The sequence below is a fragment of the Podarcis liolepis genome, assembly GCF_965112155.1.
Source record: "Podarcis liolepis genome assembly, chromosome: 10".
NCBI lineage: Eukaryota > Metazoa > Chordata > Lepidosauria > Squamata > Lacertidae > Podarcis > Podarcis liolepis.
The window spans coordinates 61,892,455-61,912,389 of NC_139562.1; the positions used below are offsets into that span (position 1 = coordinate 61,892,455).

The 19,935-nt window shown below is 42.1% G+C and overlaps 1 protein-coding gene across 1 annotated transcript; it reads left to right on the forward strand.

The window, feature by feature from the left end:
• The first annotated feature begins 781 nt into the window (after positions 1-781).
• Positions 782-17,646, forward strand: CRELD2 (cysteine rich with EGF like domains 2). The gene is made up of 10 exons (XM_083463744.1): positions 782-1,123; positions 2,031-2,113; positions 4,145-4,255; positions 8,449-8,540; positions 10,012-10,188; positions 11,834-11,929; positions 13,495-13,578; positions 14,901-14,996; positions 15,429-15,569; positions 17,102-17,646. The coding sequence occupies exons 1-10, from the start codon at positions 959-961 to the stop codon at positions 17,152-17,154; spliced, it is 1,098 nt and encodes a 365-aa protein (XP_083319870.1). The 5' UTR covers positions 782-958; the 3' UTR covers positions 17,155-17,646.
• Positions 17,647-19,935: the final 2,289 nt, after the last annotated feature.

Consider the following 19,935-nt stretch of genomic DNA (forward strand, 5'->3'; position numbering starts at 1 on the left):
TGGGAGTTGTAGGCCAAAACATCTGGAGGGCCGCAGGTTGGGGATGCCTGCTCTAACCCATAGCTATCCAGGCTATGGAGACGTTAAGGGTCAACATTTCCCCCCTGTCTCTTTAAACCTCTTTTTAAAAAACATGTTTATGCCTGCCATGATAAATCGTAGGATTCTTAGTGTTGCATGAGAATCTAATAGTATGGCGATAGAGCCAGAAGCTGCGGAGAAGGGCAGTTTAGAGAGCTCGCTCCCTGCACCATGGCAAATCATCGCAAATCAACTGCTAAGTAGAGGTCAGAAGGCTTGGGCGCACCATGTGCTTTTTCCTTAGCGTTTAACTAAAACAAATTAAATTAAAAATAAATATAAATAAATAAAAAGGATAAATAATAATAGTATGCATAAATAAATAAATAACACAAACCCTCTCTTTATACTTATTTTTTTATACTTTGGTGGTTAGACATACCGCTGCCCAACCAAGCTCGAAATTCCGTTTCGTTTCCTAGGGGTGAATCTCTAAAAAAAAATCCCCGGTGGGGCAGGGAAGGGATCTAAAGCAGGCATCCCCCCCACCTGTTTTTTCCGGACTACAACTCCCATCATTCCTAGCTACAGGACCAGTGGTCAGGCATGATGGGAATTGTAGTCCCAAAAAATCTAGAGGCTCGAGTTGGGGGATGCCTGATCTAAAGGAACCCGGAATATACAAATCACGCGCGCGTCTTTCCGTTTTTAGCTCTAGGGCCCTGCCCCGTGCTTTTTTCCTTCCCTCCCGCCTCTTCTCCACGTGGGGCTTTCTCATTCCGTCTCCCGGAGCGTGGCGGGCGCCGATTGGCCCACGTCGCCGGGCGCGAGGGCGCGCCGGGATTGGCCGGGCGGGCCCCAGGCGCGGGATGCCGGCTTCCCCCCGTCAGAGGCGCTAAATGTCCCGCGGGCGAGGGGCAAAGGCTCGCGGGCGGCCATGAGGCGCCTTCCGTCGGGAAAGGCGCGCGGGGCTCCGCCGGGGTGGCTGAGCGGCGCCCTCGGGGCCTTCCTTTGCCTCGCCCTCGCGGCGGCGGCGGAGAAGGAGCAGCGGGTCCGTCAGGCCTGCGACACCTGCCGCGGAATCACGGAGCGCTTCAGCCAGGTGAGGGATGCTGCGACTCCTCCGCCTCCTCCTTTCCTCCCTTTAACATCTGCATTCAGATCATATACTCTACCACTGAGCTATAGTCCTCCATTTCCCAGCATTCAAAGGTAACATTTTTGAGATACCTGTCTGCCTAACGGTAGGACTGGCCCTGAAGATGCCTATAATTTCTTGATACGACTGTCATTGGTGGGAACCGAGGGCTCTGGCCACCAGGGCTGTTATATATTCTGATTTCCAGATGTGCTCGGAAACGTCCTGGGAGCCAGAGTAGGTCTTTCAAGACCGGTGTTATATGGTCTCGGTGGCTGCTCCCAGTCACCAGTCTAGCTGCCACATTCTGGATTAGATGTAGTTTCCGGGTCACCTTCAAAAGTAGCCCCACATAGAGCGCCTTGCAGTAGTCCAAGCGAGAGATAACCAGAGCATGCACCACTGGCGAGACAGTCTGCGGGCAGGTAGGGTCTCAGCCTGTGTACCAGATGAAGCTGATAAACAGCTGCCCTGGACACAGAATAATAAGTTAATTATTAAACTTAAATAATAAGTTTATTATTATTATTAATTACTAGGTTCTAAAACACCAATAAAAAAGCCATAGGATGCTGCCTTATAACATTCCATACCATTGGTTTATCTAGCTTAGTGTTGTCTACACTGTCTGGCAGCAGCACCCTGGGGTTTCAGAAAAGGGTGTCTTACCAGCTGCCCACTGTACTGCCCAGTGTGTGGAGCTTCTTAAGGGCAGCCAGTTTTGAAGGAATCCCCTGGTCTCAGGGAGTTTTAGGTGGTATGTTTAGTGTTTTAAAAACTCCGTTATTAGTATCACTTACTAATCCAAAGTCTGTCTGGTTTTGCAATTGCTCTAGAAAATGAGATTGTCTCAAAATACTCTGTTTTTCAGGGTCTAACTGACACTGCAAAAAAGAACTTTGGTGGTGGCAATACAGCTTGGGAGGAAAAGACCCTGTCAAAGTATGAGTCCAGGTATGGTATGTGTATCTTTCTTTTCAATGAGGTCATATCCTTGTCTGCAGCTTGTAAAATAACTGGACTGGATGAAATAGTCTATGTCAGCAGGGGACATTTTTCTGAGAGGAAAGTTAGCATGCTGATATTGTAAGAATGTCACATTGTGACACATTTGATACTTAAGTCAAGCTCCATAATCTTAGTTTTGAACATATTGGCACCCTGCTGTTACTAGGTCATAATCACACAAATGCCTTTCATGCATTTCTGTAAAAAGTAGAATATTGTTCTGGGTTAGGTGTTGAAAAAGTCTTTGGCCCAATTTCAGCATACATATCTGCTGACGTTCTCCCTCCTTCCTGGTTCTGTGTATTTTCTCCTTTTTGGCTATCTCTAACCATATTTTGCCATAACATCTGAAATGGGCAAAATAACAAGAACAACCACCCTTGAGGAATTGTGTCCAAATGTTGCAGAACATTGTTTTGAAGTGAGCTTTGAGCCCACAGTGTGGGGAACATAATAATAAATAATATTTTTTAAAAATGTATATCCCATCCATCTTGCTGGGTTTCCCCAGCCCCTCTGAGCATCTTAGAACATGTATAAAAACACAACAAAGCATCAAGCGTTAAAAGCAAAATATGCTATACGAGCAATAAAACAAACAAATAAATAGAAACCAATAATAACAATAATAAACAGTTTACAGTTATACCCAAATTTAAATAACCGCCAACCCCAACCAAACATTTAACTAACATCAACCCAAAACAAAACAGAGGAACCAAAATTAGAACTGTTGAAAACATTTTAGCCAGTTGCCCCAACCCAAGAATATCTTGGTTAATGCTAACCATAGTTTTCTTAATTCGGGTATCACAGCACACTAGATAGAGCGAACCAAGAATGGGAGAACTGAAGGGGAGGACCACACAAATGCAGAGAACAGTCTTCCTGCTGGGACTTTCTACACAAATCCACTGAATTCCTGGAAGACAGCTTAAATTGCTTCGGCTGTTGTTCAAGGGCAGTGGTTCAGTGTAGTGGCAGTTCTGTGGACCACCTTTAAGGCAGGGACGAAGGAGAGAAAGGAACCTTTATAGCAAAGGTGGAATGCTTGTGACCCTCCAGACTCCCCCAAGTCCTAGCCAAGATGGTCAACTATCGGGGATGAACAGAGTTACAGCCCAACAACATTCAGTGGACCACAGGTTCTGCATCCCTGCTGTGAGCCCCGAGCACAAGTTTCTCTGCAGGGGAAATACGAGTTGCTTCAAAGAGTCTGATCCAGGCCAGAGGGGATGTAGTTGGGAGCAGCAGTGGGGCAGGAAAAGAAGGGAGAACATGGGCTTACTCTTACATAGCCCCAGGCTTCCTGAAGCCTTATTGCAAGGATTCAGAAGTTCCTTGTTTGAGAGCTCCCAGGTTCTCTTTCAACACATGCTCTGATATGAATGCTTATCTGTCCCTTTGGCATTTGCTAAGTATATTTCACGATTAAATATTCTATAATTAAAGCTGTAAAGCCACAGCTTTCTTTGCTCTTGACCTTGCTGGGTGTATTTTGAGCTTCCTGTTGATTGCATATGCTGCACAAAAAATGCTTCATCATCATCATCATCATCATCATATATTAGTATTTATACCCTGCCCATCTGGGTGGCTCCCAACAGAATATTAATAATAAGAATAAATAAAAAGGAATAAAAGATCAAACATTAAAAACTTCCCTAAACAAGGCTGCCTTCACATGTCTTCTAAAAATCAGATAGTTTGAGTCTGAGTAGTAACAGATTGCTTTGCTGATGTGCACCAGTAACGTATCATCTAAGACAATTTTGCTTAAATGTATCACTTTTACCCTGAGCAAAAGTTGGACTTTAATTTTGGAAAGTTTACAGCCGATGGAATAACAGAAATGAATAGTGATTCTAATATTCTTGACCCTTTTTAATAGAAATGTGTTTTCATTTGTAAAGTCAGTGCCCAATTAGAACTCATCAAAATAAACTGATTTGTCTTGGGTCTTTTCCCCCCATGCAGTGAAATTCGTCTTGTGGAAATAATAGAGAACCTCTGTGACAGTAGTAACTTTGAATGCAACAACATGGTAGAAGAGCATGAAGAACATATAGAAACCTGGTGGTTCAAATGGTAAGAAAGAAACAAGGCAATATTTTTTGTTGTGTTGCATTCAGGATTGGATTCAAGAGAGGTGTAAATTAAAGAGTGAGTATAAACTTCTTGGAAAGCAATGTTAAATGCATCATTCACAAATTTTCAACCTGTGTCTTGATAAAACCAGCTTCTTGTATATTGTTAGCTTGGTAACTACTAATTTTACCAGATTCACTATAGTATGTATGTATGTATTTATTTATTTATTTATTTATTTACATACATACATACATACATACATACCCCGCCCACCTGGCTGGGTTTCCCCAGCCACTCTGGGTGGCTCCCAACAGAATTAAAAGCACAATAAAACATCAAACATTAAAAACTTCCCTAAACAGGGCTGCTTTCAGATGTCTTCTAAAAGTCAGATAGTTGTTTATTCCCTTGACATCTGATGGGAGGGCATTCCACAGGGCGAGAAGGCCTTCTGCCTGGTTCCTTGTAACCTCACTTCTCACAGTGAGGGAACTGCCAGAAGGAGCTGGAACCGTGGGAGTGGAGATGCTCCTTCAGGTATACTGGGCCAAGGCCGCTAGTCATAAGTATATGCAAGGCTTGGTATTGCGTCAGGGTTTGTTCTTTCTCACAGTGATGATTTCAAAATACTTAAAGGCACTTTCGAAATCGTGCATGCTAATTGCGGTCCAAACGGGATTGGCGCTCTTGTTTTTCCACCTCAGCTAAAGCACAAGGAGACCAGGGTTTTATTCTGCAGACATCGATCCAAACAGAGGTGGGTCACAATGGGTGATACCCCATTAGAGAAGTGTAAATTGCAGTAAGTGGGGAAACCATTCTGAGCTACATTTCTTTATTGATTTCTCAATCTGGCAGTTAGGAAAAGCATGTAAATCAGATGGCTTGTTGTGTCGAGTTGCTGCATCCATAACAGGTGAACCAGTCTGAGCTTTTGCATGGCCAACGTTGATGGTTGCCAGTCTCTGTTGAGCTAGCTTAGTAACTTGCAAGAAGAACCAATTTCATGCTTGAGTATCTTGTGAAAGCATGGTATGGGCTTGTCTAGTAACCTTTAGGTTACCATTAATGTTGCCGATTAGTGCTGCTGTAATGCACATGTTAACATTCTAGAGCATTACTTAGTAGGATTCCATAAGGTTCTTATTAATTCCAGATCACTTCTGCTCAATTTGCTACTAAAGAAGATATTTTATCTAACTACCAGCCATGACTGCTCTACCAGGAATCAGAAGGGCAAGTTGTTCTTCCTTAGCTTTATAGACTACAAACCAGCATTCTACCTTCAGTTAAACCTGCACAATTTAACATTTTGTTCACAGAGACTTTTATAAAACACATACCTGCTTAACAATTTTGTGTGGGGTCCTTAGGATGAGAATGGGGATTCAAGTTAGAATTCAACTCGGTTCTTTCGAACTCGACGGGTTGATGAGTCAGTAAGGAATTTTTGAAAATCACACAGATAATCATAAAGTAGTTTTGGTTCATCTTTTATGATAATCCAAGCCCTTTACCTCTTCCATTATGTCCAGATTATCATAAAAGATGAAGGAGGAATTGATTAATAATAGGACCCAGAAAGGGGAGGATGGTGGTCCAAGAGATTCCTTGGAATCTTGTTTTTATAATTTATGTTTGATATATCTTTGTCAAATTTTAAGTTGAAAAACCACATAAATAAATTTAAAAATAAATAAAGTAGTGTTGGTTCAAAATAGGGAGGTAGTCTGACTGTGCTTAATACAGTTTGGGTGGTGCACACACATTCTTTCATATGCTAGAGTGTGTTGTGGATGTTATTTAAGCAATAAATCTAGAAAATTGTGCGCTTATAATGGTAACCAATAGTTGCATCTCTGTATAGGCATTATCACCTCCAAGCATAACGTATGCCAAGGTGCCGAAGTTTGCAGCAGCTGACAAAATATCAGTTTGGTTGTCGAGATTCATATTAATATTTTCCTTCAGAAATTTCCCAAGTTTTCATCCTTAATGCAGAGTTTCTTGTGACATCTGAAAATTTGGGACATAGTTACCTGCGCTTTTGATTGTGTTAATTAGATAATGGAAAGGCTAATAATAATAATAATAATATATTATTATTATTATTTATACGCCGCCCTTCTGGCCATCTTTGATGATGAAGTTGTATCAACTTGCAACTATTGTTCTTTGGTAACATAGCATTCCTACAAATGAGTGATCAGCCCCAAACACAGCATTTGGCAGATATTTTTTTTTTTTTATTTTTTAAAAAAGCCTTGTTACATTTAAGAACAAGCCAGACACATCTCAAAATTTTCAAGGCATCCTAAGAGAGATCCTTACTTCTGTCCATTCATTGCTGCGAAATAACTGAAGCCATATGAATTTAATGACATGAGGGAGGATATTTGTGACTATTTCTTAACCCACAGACATGAAACATAAAATGAGACTTGCATAGAGGGTTGTATCCAACTGAGCCATACTAAGAGTAGACCCACTGAAATCCGTTTGTTTTAGTCAGTGCTTTCTCCGGTATGTTTTAGTCAGATACACCCCAGAATGCTTAATCTTTTTCTTTCCCTTCCCTTTTTGCAAAGGTGTGAATCATTACTGTTCACTTTGATACTAGAACTCACTTAGCTACTATTATTCACTGTAGCTCTTCCCAGGGAATTGGCACTCAGCCCACCAAGCAGGATTTAAGCACCTCTCATCAACTAATGCATGGGGTTCAATACCAACCCCTTCCTGAATCTGGCAACCCCAGCCACCTGTGAATTTTGGCCCAACGATGAGGATTTGGCCCAATGATGAGGTTCTGGCTGTGAAATATGGCCTAATGATGAGGATCTGGCCGTGAAATTTGGCCCAATGATGAGGATTTGGCCCAGTGATGAGGTTCTGGCTGAAATTTGGCTCAATGATGAGGATTTGGTCCAATGATGAGGTTCTGGCTTTGAAATTTGGCCCAGTGATGAGGTTCTGGCTGAAATTTGGCTCAATGATGAGGATTTGGCCCACAAAGCGAAAAAAGCTTCCACACCCTTTATCTACACTGGCCAGCAGCAGATATCCAGGATTTAAGTCAGGGGGTATTCCTAACCCTCTCTTGAGATGCCAGAGCTTGAACCTGGGAATTTCTGCATACAAAGCGGATGCTGTGTCCTGAGCCCTTCTCCCTCAGCCAAACTGCACCCTGTGGGGTAAAGATGACTGTTCGCATTGGCAAAATACCTAGTGCTACATAGGAATGCCACCATAGGAATGTTTGCAATAGTGGTGAGCTTAACATAGCATCTCGGAGCCTCTGATGGCTCAGGCAAAACCAGTAGTGTATTGAAGGTAAGTGAGACAAAGCTGACCAAAGCAGGCTGCCACTTTTAGCTTTCTGCTTCCATCACAGATCTTCTGTTTCAATTTGAAGATGTGTTTGCTTGACACGCTGGACTGTTTGGCGGCTGATATATCAAATTTAAGGTTGCAAATGCTGAAGGTTGAGGTGATAAAGCTGTCCGTGAAACCATTTTCACCACACTCTTCCAAAATCCAATGCCTCCTCTTATCTTGAAAAGTGCCACTTCTCCGGCAGAGAACAGGGCCAAATTTTAGAAGGGCTTTTCTCCCCATAGGAGGGGAATGAGGAGGTCTGCTCTCTGCCTGAGTGTTTTCCTACTTGTGGTGTGTCTTACCTGCCTAGCTACGTGTGGACCATATATGTTTATGTGTGTTGGATGTGCAATTTTGCACTGGCCAACCCAGGGTTAGGTACCTGTCTTAAAAGGTGTCTGTCTGTTTTGTGTGTGTGTGTGTGTTTTCAGACACCCCAAGTTGCCCTCTCCACCCTGGGCACACCAAGAGGGGAAGGGAATACTTTTTGTATTTCTATTGTGACATCAGTTGGTGGTCTCTTTACCTCCACTATAAACCTGGGGGCCAAGTTTCTTATCATGAAAGATTCTAGAAGGTGAAAAAGTACCAGATCAATCATAACGGACAATCTAATATCACTGGCTATGCAAATTTATTGCGCACTGTACCTGCTTCCCCATCTAAACTCTCCATGACAATTTTAATTGACGTTCTCTAGAACTTTGATTTCAGTAAGTTCAGACTAATGATGATAATACAATCAGATATGAACAGAACTCTTACCTTCTGTTCAAGAAATACATTTTTGTTTTGTTTGTTTGTATTTACAGGAAGAAGAAATCTCCTGATTTGTTTAAGTGGCTTTGTATAGAAACAATAGGAGTTTGCTGTCCTGCTGGAACACATGGTCCAGACTGTGTTGGTAATTAAACGACAATAATAAAATACTGGGGTGTCTTTAATCATACACAGAAGCTTTCATTTAGTTCTAGCCTTTTACTATCATTGATTAGGTAAAGGTAAAGGGACCCCTGACCATTAAGTCCAGTCGTTACCGACTCTGGGGTTGCGGCGCTCATCTCACTTTTATTGGCCAAGGGAGCTGGTGTAGAGCTTCCGGGTAATGTGGCCAGCATGACTAAGCTGCTTCTGGTGAACTAGAGCAGTGCACGGAAATGCCGTTTACCTTCCCGCCGGAGTGGTACCTATTTATCTACTTGCACTTTGACGTGCTTCGAACTGCTAGGTTGGCAGGAGCAGGGACCGAGCAATGGGAGCTCATCCTGTCATGGGGATTTGAACCGCCGACCTTCTGATCAGCAAGTCCTAGGCTCTGTGGTTTAACCCACAGCGCCACCCACATTCCCAGATCATTGATTAGTTCGATTCAAAATGCAATAGAAGGTCTCAGTTTCAATAGCCGGCATCTCCAGGTAAGGCTGGGAGACGCTCCCTGCCTGAAACACAGGAGAGCAGCTGCTGGTCAGTGCAGACAGTAATGAGATATATGGACCAGTGGTCTGACTTGGTATAAAGCAGTTTCCTAAGTTCCTATAGCTAAGTCTGGTGATGTGATGGTGGAAGAAGAAAGATACTTCCGTGAGCTGCGGTTCTACCAACAGACATACGGAAGGTGCCTAGTAGGCCATTTTATTTTTTCAGTCTCAGTCATACTGATATAAGAGGGAAAGCGAAAAATGGCTACCGGGGGGGGGGGTGCCGAGGAGGGAGCGGTTACAGCCAGTTTAGAAGTGCGGAAATGGTGTATGACGAACATGTGCTTTGGGTTATTGGCTCACAGAAGTGGATCGGCTCCTTGGGGCCTTTGTTGGGTCAGTAGCAACACTGTTCATAGAGAATGTGGCATCTCAAAAACCAACAAGTTATATTGTGGCATAGGATGTTATTGCTAGGGGAGTCTCTGCATCAGGGCACAGTTCGTTGAAAAAGTTGAGCTAAGCTGAAAGATCCACAGGAAGTTTGGCACCTTTCAAAAGGTTTCAGAGAGGCAAAAAAGCAAGGCATTTTGGGAGGGGATGGGAGAAAAATCACAACATGTTCAGGCCACAGAGGGCTCACTGCAGCAGTGTTAGCTACAGAGGTTTTTCATTCCCCCCCCCCATTCTTCTTCTTCTTCTGGCTGCTGTGGCGGTGTTCCTCCTAAGCAGCTCGCCACCCATTTTGTGGGGGCAACCTGCAAATGGGCCTTCAAAAGTAGGGACAGAAAATTTTCAGCACAGCTTTAGTTAGAAGCAAAGGGAAAAGCTTTTTGTGAAGAGGCTTGTGAATGTTGATCAAGAGGCGGCAGCGAGAGAAGTGGCCATGGGGAGAAAATACTGTTCGGCTTCATTTACGTGAAATTCTTAAACTTGCTGTTTTTGTGTTAATTTAAGCTTGCCGCGGCGGATCAGAAAGACCTTGCCACGGAAATGGCAAGTGTGCTGGAGACGGCACCCGAGGTGGCGATGGATCCTGCCACTGTAAAAGGGAATACCAAGGAGAATTTTGTTTGGACTGCTCTGACGGCTACTACAACTCTCACCGAAACGACACACATTCTGTTTGTACAGGTATGCCTACATGCTTTACATTTAAAGCCTTTATAATGGTCCGGAGAACTGTAATTGCTTCCGCACAACAAAGTGGACTTTGGACTGGAGTTTCTCCAGGAACATTTTGCTTTGTTGTGCGAGAAGCTGTTCGTGAGCTGGCATGGGAAAAGAAAAGTCAGAAGTCCCGTTAAGATATGACACGGAACTGTGGGCATGCCCAATTGCTTGCAAGATTCCGGGCAGTGCTTTTTACGGTTAAATTGTCGCTAAATATTTCTGAACTTTCTATATTTCAATCCAGGAGTGTTCCGTGAGGAGGGTCGGTGCCATGCTGCTGGAGCCACTGCTGCTTACTAGCAGAAGGAGGGGCAAGCTGGCAAGGGAGGTTGTTGCTAGCCAGGCACGACTGTTAGTCTAGCTCTCTCCCACTGATGTGTCTTCACAGCACCATCTCAACCCTCTCCCAGTAAGTGGCACCACCTCTCTCCTCACTGACTGCTCCCGATCCACATCCCAAATTAGCTAGAACAAGCACAGTCCATGGAAAGAAGATAAGGTCCCTAGCAGAGAAGAATGACAGATCAAGTTGATGGACTATGCCAAAGTGACAAGAATCAGAAATCAGGAAGGCCAAAATTTTAATAAGGAATGGGGGAAATTTATAATCTATCTTAAAAACCATTGTAAACAGCTAAAATCATTGGCGGGATTGGAATAACACTTGTAGTTTAGTGGTGAATTTTGGAAATACAGTGGAACCTCTATTCACAACCAAAGTCTGTTCTGGAGGGCCTGTACGTATGGCGAAATGGGTTGCTGGTAGAAGTGCCATTGTGCACAGGCGCATTCGGCGGCAGCCTGCTTCTGCACATGTGCAGACAATGGCAGCCGCTTCTGCGTGTGGGTGAATCGCAGCATACCCGGTGTTTACTTCCGGGTTTGCCGTGGTCGCGACTTGGAATGGGCCTAACTAGAGCAGGACATAAACAGAGGTTCTACTGTAATGGAGATGCAAAAGATTTGGATTATTATAAAAGATGCAGGAGGAAATGATTAAGAATGGGACCCACAAAGGGGAGGAGGGAAGTCCAGGAGATTCATTGGAATCTTGTCTTTATGTTGTATGTTTGCGATTGTAAAATTTTAATTTGAAAAACCGAATAAATAAATTCATAAAAAAGAACAAGCACAGTCCTGTACTCATCTACTCAGAAGTAAGCCTTGTTGAATTCAAGTAAGTGAGAATAGGATTGGAGCCGTAATCTCACTTTATTCTATCAAAGCCAAACTGTTTTGCTAAAGTGGAAGAAGAAACCCGTTCTGCATGTCTCGTTGATCAGAACCCGAAAACAGTGGAGTCATTATTTGGGTGATAACCTGATAGCGTTTTTCAGTTTTCACACTCACTACTTGTTCCCCCCTTTTATAAGGTAGAGCTTTATGTAACTTCGTAACGTTCCTACTTATTTTACCATGTTAATTAAATAACATACCAGGATGTGCAAACATTTCATGAGCCAATTTACATGCAATTATTTGCGTTATCGATGCCTCTGACGTAACCCTAGAATCGGTTTAACTATATAACGTAAACCTAGATTCAGTTTTAAATGTGCTCACCAGGATCTGAAATGAAGTCTTGAGTCTTTCTTTGTCTTCACAGCTTGTCATGATTCATGTAAAACGTGCAGTGGAGCAACAAACACAGACTGTAAGGAATGTAAAGAAGGTTGGACCAGAAATGAAGACGCCTGTGTGGGTTAGTAAGACATCCAATAGAAAATGAAGCGTTCAGTTTAGAGAAGACCTAAGACCTAATATATAATATATAACATGTTTATAATCATACACATGTAGATACTTGTCTTTGTACCATTTCTCTCTCCCCCCCCCCAGGCATCTTAACTGAAAGTTAAAAAGTACATACAGTTGTACCTTGGAAGCCAAACGCCTTGGCACTCAAACGTTTTGGCTCCCGAACGCAGCAAACCCGGAAGTGAGTGTTCTGGTTTACGAATGTTCTTTTGGAACCCGAATGTCCGGCATGGCTTCCAATTGGCTGCAGGAGTTTCCTGCAGCCACTCGGAAGCTGCACCTTGGTTTCAGAACGTTTTGGAAGTCGAACAGACTTCCGGAATGGCTTTCGTTCAGCTTCCAAGGTACGACTGTAATTATACATGCACTAAACATGGTGAGACATAAATAAAAGAGAAAAAGAAAAAGAGAATCAGCACCCACGTAGACGGGAAAGTAAAGGGCCTTTTCTCAAGCAGAGATGCATTTACATGGATTCAGCTACTGAGTTGCAGAACACTGTTTTTTTATCTAAACAAGTTTGGAGCTGGGAGGATTTTTCTGATCCAGGCTTACAGCTGTTGGTTTCAGTTTGCTTTTTAACTAGTTGGCCCACTAAATTATTGGTTGACCCTCCTGATTTTGTTACATATGAAGGAGAAGATGACCTAAGACTGTTGATTCCTGATGTGCCTTTTGCTTTATTGAATCATTTCAAGGCTGTTACCTGCCACCTCTCCGTCGAATGCCAAAATACAGCATTTCCAGTTGAAAGTTGGAAAAAATCTATCGACAAATTCAAATAACGATCAGCCGTTCACCAAGAATGGCATGGTATAAATGCAAGGGTACGGTTAAATAACGCAATCCCCACTTAACTGCATATCAAAAACAGAAAGCAAGTGCAAAGTCAATGAATGAAAAAGCTAAACCACCTCTTGCTACTACTAGTCTCCTTTGCGAAGCTTGGTTTGAATCTGAGTGAGTTGGCTCCACAGAATTTGGCAGATGGAAAGGAAAGGAAAATCATGCCAATCCAATGCCATTTGGAAAATGGGTTTATCATGGAATTGCAGAGTTGGAAGCGCCCCCCCCCCCCAAGGTCATCAAATCCAGCCCCCTGCAGTGCAGGAGTCTTTTGCCCAACATGGGTCTTGCCCCTGAGATTAAGAGCCTAGTGCTTTACGGACTCATGACTTGAAAAGATACATTTTTGGTGAAGTAATGCATATCATTGTAGGGGTCAGAATAGGTCACATGCGAGGGTAAGAAGCTCATGGTTTTCCTCTTATTCATCCTCTCATTTCCTACATTCCTTTCTAGCCTGTGCAAATCACGGTCTCCAAACAATTTGATGAGGCTGAAGTCGGAAAGAAGAATCAACAGCCCTCCCCTTATATGCATAATAAGCGCTTTCTGTTCATGAACAGATCTCTTTGGATGCAGACATTCCCCCCCCCCCTTGCCCCCTTTGAAGCATTCTGTTCATATGACAATGCTAACTTTCCAAATTTATGTTCACCTTTGCAGATGTGGATGAATGTGCCGTAGAAGAGTCTCCCTGCAGTACGGACCAATTCTGCTTAAACACAGAGGGCTCTTTCTCCTGCAAAGGTTTCCTTTCCATATATCTATATATTTAACCTTAAGTTGTAGCTTGCTTATAAGAGCTGAAACAAATGTCAGATTTGTTGCGTGAAAACCATCGATAGATGTTCGTGTTTAAAGAAGAGCTTGTTACGCTTCCTTTGGCATAGATGGATGTACAGTGGTACCTCGGTTGTCAAACGTAATCCATCCCAGAAGACCATTCGACTTCCAAAACGTTTGATAACCAAGGCTCAATGGGCGATCGGAAAATTACATTGAAAAAATAGAGAAATACGCCTCGGGAAGCCATTCGACTTCCAAGGTGCATTTGAAAACAGAGGCAGTTACTTCCAGGTTGTCGGTGTTCAGCTTCTGAAACGTTTGGCAGCCGAGATGTTCAACAACCGAGATTTGACTGTATATACTTTCTGGGTTTGGTTTGGAATGAGGTGTAACTATGGTACATCTCAAGTGGGATGCTTGTTGTGGCTTCCCCACCACCCGAAATTGTGAATCTTAGTGTTTGTCCCCAAGTAGAAAACTACACGGAGAAATATAATACGTGAGCTACATGGATACACTATGTTGTGATTCAGTGGCTCTGGGAAATGTCTCTGCAATTGCAGGAACCCTAGTAATGCAATTGTGTAGCAACACTCCTCACATTTAATTGATGGGGAGGGGGAAGGAATGCAGCTAGAAAGCGATCCTTAGTCAATAATTTTGAGAGAAAGGAAAAGGCACCCAAATAGGGGATAATGATATGTTAGAAGATAGAAGATAATGAGATCTCAAAAGGGAAGCAAGGAGTTAAATATATTAGTTGAATTGTGGCCATTTTCCCATTGACGAAAGTAGTATTGGAAAATTAGCAGAAAGGTTTTTGTAACGTTGTTGCTTCTAACTTCATGTATATTTAGTTGGCTAGCAGTGTTCACAGAAAGCCGAAAGGTTAAATGGCAAATATCTAGATATAAGAGCATTCACACAGGTACCGTTCTTTCTGGGCTTTGTGTAGCTTTGCCTCAAGTCTTGAATGTAGCCGTTATGGTCTTCCAAGTAATGTTACTGCTTGCCTAATTTGTACATAGACATTTGTTGTTTATTGGTTAGATTTCTTACTGTCCTTCACAATCCCTTTGCAACAATATATTCATAGCATTCAATACAAGCTTAAACGGGTTTATAAACTTATAAGAATAAATTAAAGGATTCTGTACGCAAAGTAGCACCATGTAGGTTAAACGCAATAGGTGGGTCTGGCAAAAATTAGCTTCAGTTTGTTCTCTAAGCAAGTTTTCACCTTAGTTTACAGTGATTTAAAGACTTTCCATTTTATGTTTCAGCATGCGATCGGGGCTGCTTGGGATGCACAGGAGAAGGGCCCAGCAAATGTAAAAGCTGCATACCTGGCTATGAAATGAAAGATGAAAAATGCACAGGTTAGATTTCTACTTTTGTATGAAAGTCAGAGTCAAGACACAACTCTAAAAGTCCGGGATAAAAAAAAAAGAAGTATTTAACTGCCACCAAAAAGGCAAGAATGTGTTCCTGATTTCCAGAGAGGAGAATTTCATAAGTCATTTTAAGCAGATTCTGTATGCTTCCTACAATTCAAACTAGGCCTGCAGAACACAAGGACTCCTATTTCTTTGTGTTTGTATGTGTGTTCATTGATACCAATAAACAACAGCTGGCTACAGTTCAATGATTATCGGTGTGGAAATTGCGTCATTCTGTATAATCTTTGTCGCTGCTTGTATATGTGAGCAAATAAAGTAAAAGAAACTGAACGTTTGTATTAGAACATTTTCATCCGCGTGCATTTGCACCGAATTAAACTTTTCGCAATACTCTTTCCCTTTTTGAAATAGATGTAGATGAATGTACCTCGTCCGAAAAGGTGTGCGTAAGAGAAAACGAAGACTGCGTTAATACCGCAGGGGGTTACAAATGTGTCTGTTCCGAGGGTTTTCAAGATGAAGATGGCTCTTGCGTTGCAATGGTAAAAGGAGGTCAGTGGCTGTTTGTTACCGAAGGTTTTGCGGGCTGTTGGTAGGGGAATGTAGCAAATCCAGTGTTAATTGCACAACTGCTGCTGCATAATCATCTCAGCCTCCCTTGCATTTTCAATCACCGTTCCCCAGCCAGATCTATCCTTGCTCATTTTGATTCTTAAGCATATTTTGCATCATTGGTCCAGTGTGATGTCGTGGACTAGGATTGGTAAGGCTAACTTCTAGGTCTTCACCCAGCCATGAATCTCACTGAGTGACCTTGCACCAGTTAATCCAACCACCTTCACGGGTGGAGGAGGTGTTTGAGCATAAAATGTGTTGGGTTGCATCATGCACACTGCCCTGAGCTCCTTGAAGGAATTAGGATAAAAATATAGCAAATAAGTCCTCCCCATACACTTCTTTTTTTGTATAATTTTTTTTTGTTTTGTTTCACATTTTAGAATACTCATTTAAACAACCTTAAAATATCAATGATTTCCATTCTTCTCTTTCCATGGTTCATTTTAGATATCTTAAATCCCTGCGTATTTTGTTTAAACTAAACCATTCAGTATTCCATTGTTACATCCATTATTTACACTGTTGAATTTATCTTAATGCTGCCAACATTTTCCAAAGTAGTAGTAGTAGTAGTAGTAGTAGTAGTAGTAGTAGTAGTAGTAATTTATTATTTATACTCCACCCATCTGGGCTGCTTCCAACAGAATATTAAAAACACGATCAAACATCAAAAGCTTCTCTAAACAGTACACAATTTTCACCCATATATTCAATAAACATTTTCCAATCTACTTTAAACATATGTTCTTCTTGCTCTCTTATTCTATATGTTAAGTCTGCAAGCTGCACATATTCATCAATTTTAGTTGCCACTCTTCTTTGGTTAGGACCTCACTCCTTTTCTATTTTGGGGCTAACAAAACACTCCTGATACACTTCTTTTCCTTACATCTGATTTGAAAATCCATTAATGGTTGGTCTTCATGGTCCAAAAAATTGTCAAATTGAATGGTAAGCCCCTTGTAGATTCTCAGCAGGGTCAAATTCTTGGCGCTGCTTAAAAAAACCAAGGAAATTTGGTTGCCTTCTTTTTTTAAAAAAAAGATAAATGGTCTAGATTTAGGGGGGATGCATGATGTGTTTTTTACCTGTGCAGAGAGCCTTTTCAGCCCGCCCCCCCTTTCAGCAGAAGCCCCCTTCCCCAGTTGGCAGAAACCTGCTGGAGTGGTATCCTGTGAACTTGAAGAGAGCCCCCAGGTGAGGGTTGCCCCAGCCACCCTGGGCAGCTTCCAGCAAATCATAAAATCACAGTAAAACATCACATATTAAAAACCTCCCGATACAGGGCTGCCTTCAGATGTCTTCTGAAAGTCTGATAGTTGTCTATTTCCTTGACATCTGACGGGAGGGTGTTCCGCAGGGCGGGCGTCACTAACGAGAAGGCCCCCTGCCTCGTTCCTGCCTCTTACAAATAATGTTAACTGTGTAGGTGTTTTGTTTTAACAAAGATGCATTACTTTTGACAGAAGAGGAGACGCCCGCAAATGTATCTTCGTCAGATGCCCATGAGGAGTTATGATCTACATTCCAAGACAACAGACATTGGTATCAAACCTTTAAGTTATTGGACCAAACAGCTGCTGCCTGAGATGTAAATGGTATTAAATAACCTCAGGTCGCCAGTAAGATTCTCTCTGGAACTTAATGATGGATTGCCCTTTCAACTGCATTTCTTTGTGAAACATAAACAATTGTCACTTTTTATACCACCATTGAACTACCTTAGTAGACATTGTTGGAGATAAATACGTCTCCCCCCCCCCGCCCCCCGGTGTATTTGGTTAAATTGAACGACTTATTGCCAAGTCCTACAAAACATTGCTCCTTCTGTAAAAGAAAATGAATTGGCTAACTTAAGTACTTTTAGATCAGGATGGGTTTTCTACGCCCCACGCTTGTCTTTTCGATACCAGCAAAAGGAGATGCTGTTTTATGGAAAAGGCTCCTCTTGCAAATGAAAGCTGAATGTCAAGTGCGGCATTCAATAAAGATTTATTTTGACTGCTTTGTATTTTGTGTGCCTTGCGTGTTAGCATCTGTTGCATGGGGTGTGTGGGGGAATTGTTAGTTTATAGGTGAATCGACTTCTGCCTTAAGTCATTCTCCTGTAGAAATCAGCTGGTCTTTAAGAGAGAAGCCATCTTAATTTTTTGTCCCATAACTCTTCACCAAAAGAAGATTGTTTTTCTTTGCCTTGCTGTACAGCAGGGGTTGGGAAACTTTTTCTCATGAGAGCTGAAGTCTGTTTTGGGGACCACATGGCAGAGGTGGGTGATGCTAAAATTGGCAGAGCAACAAATCCAGTTGCCCAGTAGGCCAGCTCCTGCAAACACTCGCATAATCCTCCGTAACCATCTAGACAAAAGGTATTTTCAAGAACGCAGGGACACTTGCTAACCCCACCAAAACACTTGAGGTGCGAAGGAGGATCAGGGAAGGGTGAGGAGATGCTTCAGTTCAATTCATGCAGAGGGCTTTGCAAAATTTGAAGAAAATGGCATACAACTTAGATTCACAGACTTTTAAAAGTGGTGAAGAGAACTCTGTGACTGTTTAACTACGAATGCACTGAACTGAATACTGGAGATCCACCTAGTGGCTGCTGGTTCTTCAACAGCTTTTAAAATGCTGCTGTTAATGCAGATGGATTTAGGAAATAAAATACTGCAAACATGTAAGCTTCAGGGCACTTATGCAACTAGGTGTTTCTCCTTTCTGAATGCTTGTGTTATTCTTTGACTTCACCTGTGTTGATGTCATCATGAGCTCTTAAGATATTTTCCAAAGAAAGGGAGAAGCTGGAAGGGGCACAGTTATAATTTATTGCAAAAATATTAGAATCTTATTTCGGTAAGCGCTGGGGTTTTGTAACTTTACACACACACACACCCCCCCCATGAAAAACAAAACACAGAGCACATCATTATTCCTGGGATTTCTTCCCCTAACACACATTTTTCTCTGATGTTTTAGAAAAGTCTTTTTTCCTCTCACTGGGAAAATGGGGACAATGTCATCTAACACGGCTTAAAAAATGCTGGCTGCTTCAGAAATACTGTTTTTACTCATGAGCAAATTATAGATAGATTAATCGATCAAAATAGTAAAACTCATATGATTAATTGATTCCAATAAGTTTAAACTTTTTTTGTTCTGTCAACTGCCCTGAGACCTCCGGGTATAGGGCAGTATATAAATTCAATAAGTAATAATAATAATATAATATGCTGTATCATATACAAGGGGTAGGTAATTATAAACCTGAGTCCCTGCCTACAGAACTAAGATGCCCTGAATAAGAGATTCTCAAGTCATACTTGCATTAATATCAGACTGCTTATTTAGCATGACCAGGTATGTGACACATGGCCTACGGCAAAGACTCCTGACTCCAGTGGTTCTAATCTCAAACTTTTCTTTTGTGGACCACACTTTCAGAATTAAAATTTGCTAACGCAACACTGGATTTCTAATTGATGAGAAATACATTGGAAAACGGAAAAAAAATTGGCAGTTCCTTGATTTAGAACAGAGAACACAACTGCTTTATAATGTGATCATGGGACATCCAAAATGTTTAAAACAATACAACTACGTAAGATCACGAATCATTCTGAAAATGTAATTATAAATGAGCCTCATATATGTACCGTAAGTACAAACTCAGTGAGAGGTGTGAGCTTGCTTTGGCCAGGTAATCTCATTTATATTGGGTCTAATTTAAGACATGCAAGCTCTCATCTCATCAACAAAGAAGCCTTTCTTTTCCCCCCCTGATCCTTCATAATTTGTTGAAACTCCCTGTTCACAACAATGTCGTGGAGAAGCACAGAAGAAAAGTCAGTGCTCTTGAAGAGAGGCATGAATTCTGTTTCTGGTTGTATATCCACATTGCACTGAAATGTTTAAATGTTTCTCTGATTGACCTTGAATCTCCCCAATACACTTGCTATCCTTTTCCCTGCAACACACTTTGAGGACTGATATAGACTAGCATTCTGTAAAATATATTCAGCTGCAGAGACAGACATAGTTATACGTAGATTTGAGGGGATGCTGGTGGCGCTGTGATCTAAATCACTGAGCCTCTTGGGCTTGCCGATTGGAAGGTCAGTGGTTCGAATCCCCGCGACGTGGTGAGCTCCCATTGCTCGGTCCCAGCTCCTGCCAACCTTGCAGTTCAAAAGCACGTCAAAGTGCAAGTAGATAAATAGGTACCGCTCCAGCGGGAAGGTAAACAGTGTTTCCATGTGCTCTGGTTTCTGTCACAGTGTCCCATTGCGCCACAAGCGGTTTAGTC